The sequence below is a fragment of the Condylura cristata genome, unplaced genomic scaffold, assembly GCF_000260355.1.
Source record: "Condylura cristata isolate star-nosed mole 26May11 unplaced genomic scaffold, ConCri1.0 scaffold00009, whole genome shotgun sequence".
Classification (NCBI taxonomy): domain Eukaryota; kingdom Metazoa; phylum Chordata; class Mammalia; order Eulipotyphla; family Talpidae; genus Condylura; species Condylura cristata.
The window spans coordinates 6,089,219-6,093,432 of record NW_004567110.1 but is presented as its reverse complement, the minus strand read 5'-3'; the positions used below and the strand labels follow the sequence as shown (position 1 = coordinate 6,093,432).

Below are 4,214 nucleotides of genomic sequence, written 5' to 3'. Positions count from 1 at the left end.
GCACCACACCTGAATGAGCTCCGCAGCCGGCTTCCTCCGTTTCTCGAAGTGCTTCTGACGGTGCTGCTCCTGCACTTTGAGAGCCAGCCCAGACCCCAGGATGCCCTGCAGGGGGAGGTGGTAGACGTCAGCCCATGCTGACTTCCCCAGCACCCCACCCCACTCCAGGGGCCCACGGGAGTGGGAAGTGAAGCCCGGCATGGACCCAGATTTATACCAGAGTCTCCCCTGAACAAGGAGAGAAGGGCGAGACCCCTTCCTTTGCTCCTAGGAGGCAGGTAACTGGAGCCATGCGGTGAGAAAGGCTCCCCTGCGGTCAGAGCCCAGGGGCCTCGTCTGGGCCGCCGCTTCTGCCATTGGGAAGTTGGGCACTAGGGCCAGCTCACATGCAGGAAGGAAGAACCTAACACGGGATCCGTCACAGAGTGATGTCCAGTGAATGTTAGTGGGGTTTTTTAAATAGAGCGGCTGCCTGAGCTGTCACCTGAGACTTTCATTACAACTGGAACTACCCAGAATTATGATCTGTGCTGTTGATTTCCAGGTCTGCTCCCAGAGGGGCAGCACACGCAGGCCGGACAGGCCTTTGCAGAGAGAGGTAAGCCCTGAGGAGCGTGTGACGGACTCAGCCAAGGAAGGCGGCGTTGAAACTGCACCTGGCGGGCAGACGCTGGAGGTTCGGCTCCTGGTCCAGGCAGCCGCACAGCGATGGGAGAGCGGCAGGAGTCCCTGCGGGGAGGGCGGCCATCGAGCTGCCAGAGCTGGAGGTTAGGACGTGAAAGGATGGACGTGCGGCTGGGAGTGGGCCAGGCCGGCAGCGAGGGGTCCTGCGTGTCACCCGGGGGCGGGTGGACAGTACTTACGGCTGGGAGGGCGAAGAAGGAGACGCCGATTAAGGAAAAGGTGGCTGCGATCAGACGGCCTTCCCAGGTTTTGGGGGTCTTGTCTCCGTAGCCAATGGTGGCCAGCGTGATCTAGGAGAGAAGCGCACAGCATGGGCCTCCCGGGAGAGGGGAGGCGGACACATGGCAACAGACCTCCACCTGCAACTGTGCTGCCCTGCTGCTGCTCCCCTCGAGACAGGCTCCTGCGGGGGAAGGGTCCCCGGGCCATACATGGTGGCCTGCGGCCACGCCTGCCTCTGAGGCAAGGATTTCCTACCTGCAGCCAATCAACAAATGACTCCAACTGCAAACCTGTGTACGTGTGTACACACTCTGTGACCCCTGCTCTCCTGCCGTCTGCACGGTGGGTTATCAATGCACGTGTACGTGTGGACGCAGCAGGTGACGTCAGCACTGTTGAGTGTGATGTCCCCTAGCAGGCCCCAGAGACCTTCCTTTAATTAGTTATTAAACCTTTTCATGCCTCAGTTTCCCCTCAGCTTTTAGGGAGGGGACAATCACAGGAGTTCCGTGGGTCGCAAATGTACCTGCGCGGTGCTCCGTGCTATGTTCTGGAGCAAAGGAGTCTTCGGTAAGTCTAGCTCAGGGCCACCTGGCCCTGGGAGACGGGGCTGTGCATCTCTAGGTGTCCGTGTGCCCACACGTCCCTGTCACTGCATCTGTTCACACAGCTCGGCCTGGCTGACCACGGGCTGTGGGCCACCCTGGGCCAGACTGCTCTGTGCCCTGACTTCGTAAAAAGAAGTCTAGAAAATCCTGTTCCAGGGCATGCCAGGCAGGGGTGGGGGCTGCCAGGGGCAGGAATGGAAGAGACCCTGCTCACACCTGTGGCTGCAGAGTGCAGCAGGCGACGATGCCACACCCGCCACACGCGCCCCTCTGGGTAGGCTTGATGGTGCAGAACTCACCAGGCCCCACCAAAGGGCGTCTGCATACGTCTCAAACTCCTCCTTCATCTCTTCTCCTTGTGCATCCACCTCCGGCACGTCTTTCTCCACCAGGTAGACAAGAAACGAAGACAGGATGAGCGTCAGGAAGCCAATGTACCAGGCAGTGATCAGCTCCTGGGAGACAAGCAGAGGCCAGGGGCCGGTCAACGGGAGCGGCAGCTGGAGCCAAGCTCACCCGCTCTGTGGCCGCGGGCAAGTTACTCGGCCTCTCTGAGCCTCGCCTCCAGCACGTAGCCAGGGTCGGTCAGACAGCCACCTCCCTGCACTGACGGGACGAGGCCACGGTGGCCTCAGGGCAGTCTTGATGTCACAAGTCACAGGGACCTTGGGCGAGATGGCGGGGACAATGGGTCAGGCCACTGCCCTGAGACGAGAGTCCACGAGGAGGGCAGGCGGGCACGGCGTCAGCTGCTGGGAAGGCGTCGGGGTCAGGGCGCAGTGGGCAGAGCTGTGGATGGGACCCAGCCCTGCCACTTACCTGCCTGCTTCCTGGACAGGTGGGCCTCCTTCCAACCTCCAAGCTTCCGTCTTTTTTTTTTAAAGATTTATTTATTTGTGCATACAGAACTGGGGTGCTGGGCAGAGTTGGTGGGAGGACCCACCAGAGACAGAGTGGGGAGCAGAACAGGGTGACTGATGAAGTACACTGCTGAGGGGAGCAGCGGGCGGGTGAGGTGGGGTCTGTCGCACCATGTGGGTCACCTCTGGGTTGGGGATGGAACTTACACCGAAGCTATTGCAGCTAGCTTGCAGGGCTGCACTTTAGCCTACTGCGCCACCAGGGAGGGCCCCCCATTTTTTTTTTTTTTTAAATGAGAGGACAGGACGAGGGAGTCCCAGAAAGTGCTGTGAGCAACACCGGTGAAATGCAGACAATTTTATATTAGTCACATGTTGATTTCCACCATATTTTTTAAAAGATTTATATATTTATGCATGCAGAACTGGGGTACAGGCCAGAGATTTAGGGGCTGTTAGAGGATTCACCAGAGACAGAGTGGGGAGCAAAACAGGCCGACTGACGAAGTACACTGCTGAGGGGAGCAGTGGGCGGTCAGGAGAGGTCTGCCGCGCCCTGGGGTCACCTCCGGGGCAGGGATCAAACTCGTACTGAAGCGGCTGCTGCCAGCATGCAAGGCTGTGTCTTAACCTGTTGCCCCACCAAGGAGGACCCTAATTTCCATCATATTTAAAACGAGCGTATGTAACACCTAGAATCTATGACCTCATGGCCATTATCATCTGAGACGCGGGTGTACAGATAAGTAAACAAGAGCAGGTTGATTTACAGAAGCCAGAGCAAGAGTTAACGGTGCGCAAACGGGGCAAAGATCCTCCGGCCCCTGCCACAGCCCCTGCCACGGCCCCTGCCACGGCCCCTGCCACAGCCCCTGCCACGGCCCGGGCTCGCCTGTGTCTCCCGTCCCACCAGGGCGACCTTTCAAGGTTCAGCAGTCGGCTGGGGTGGCTGTCAGGGGACGAGCTGGGTCGGGACGAGCTGTCTCCCCCGCTGAGTCACCCTGGGCACAACGCCGTCCATCTCCTGGACTTCATCTCCGAGCTCTTTGGCCAGTCATTGCCCTTCTGCGGCCACAGAGTGGCCCCGGTAGGGCGGCCTCTGCCCCCGTCCGGCCCCACCCACGTCGGCCTCCCTGTCTGCACTGTCCATGCCCAGGGGACCGTCTCGAGCACCGAGTCCTGAGTCATCGCCATGATGGCTTCACTCCGCGGCCGGAGGCAACTTCCTCTCCAGCTCTCTTGTGCTTTCGCTGCTTCCCACAGACGCTTCACGGCTCCGGCTCTGGAGGCAACACTAGCACGGCCCTGTGTGAGTTCACTCAGCAGAGAGGCTGGGCCGGAGGGCTGGACACTTAGCAGCAGCCCTCGGCGGGGTGAGGGCGAGGGTCTGCCCTGCAGGGCCGGATGGGCAAGGCGCACTGGACAGTCCTTCCCTGGGAGGGGCTGGGCCCCTCACCCGGCGGAAGGGGCTCTGTGGCCCCAGAGTCCTCATAGTTGATGCCTGTCATGTGCAAGTCAGAAGCTCCCCCTGGTGCTTAAGCAAAGAAGCAGTGGTTCATGCATGCCCAGAGAAACGGGCTGGGCAGAGCTATTAGGGGCAGCCCAGTGGCCGCTGATGAGCAGCAAAAATGTGCTCCACCCCAGCTTTGCAGTCATGTAAAGGGCAGGCAAGGGAATTCGGACTCTGCACCATGTCCACCAGACGCTCTGGCCCCTCTGATATCCAGGGCCGTGCACGCCCAAGGCTCCCCTGCCCCCCCACAGTCGGGAGAGCAGAGGGGCTGCCCGCTGTCCGGCGGGGAGACTGGCTGGGGGGCACGGGAGGAGAAAGGGACAGGGG

The 4,214-nt window shown here is 60.5% G+C and overlaps 1 protein-coding gene across 1 annotated transcript in view; it reads right to left on the bottom strand.

Annotated features, from left to right (window-relative positions):
* Positions 1 to 4,214, bottom strand: part of KCNQ3 (potassium channel, voltage gated KQT-like subfamily Q, member 3) — a gene marked incomplete at its 5' end in the record, with an annotated part of 219,189 nt that overhangs the window by 34,299 nt on the left and 180,676 nt on the right. Inside the window, 3 exons of the mRNA XM_004679586.2 lie at positions 10 to 105; positions 864 to 974; positions 1,814 to 1,969. Of these exons, the coding sequence (XP_004679643.1) occupies positions 10 to 105; positions 864 to 974; positions 1,814 to 1,969 (363 nt within the window). The remainder of the gene's footprint in view (positions 1 to 9; positions 106 to 863; positions 975 to 1,813; positions 1,970 to 4,214) is intronic.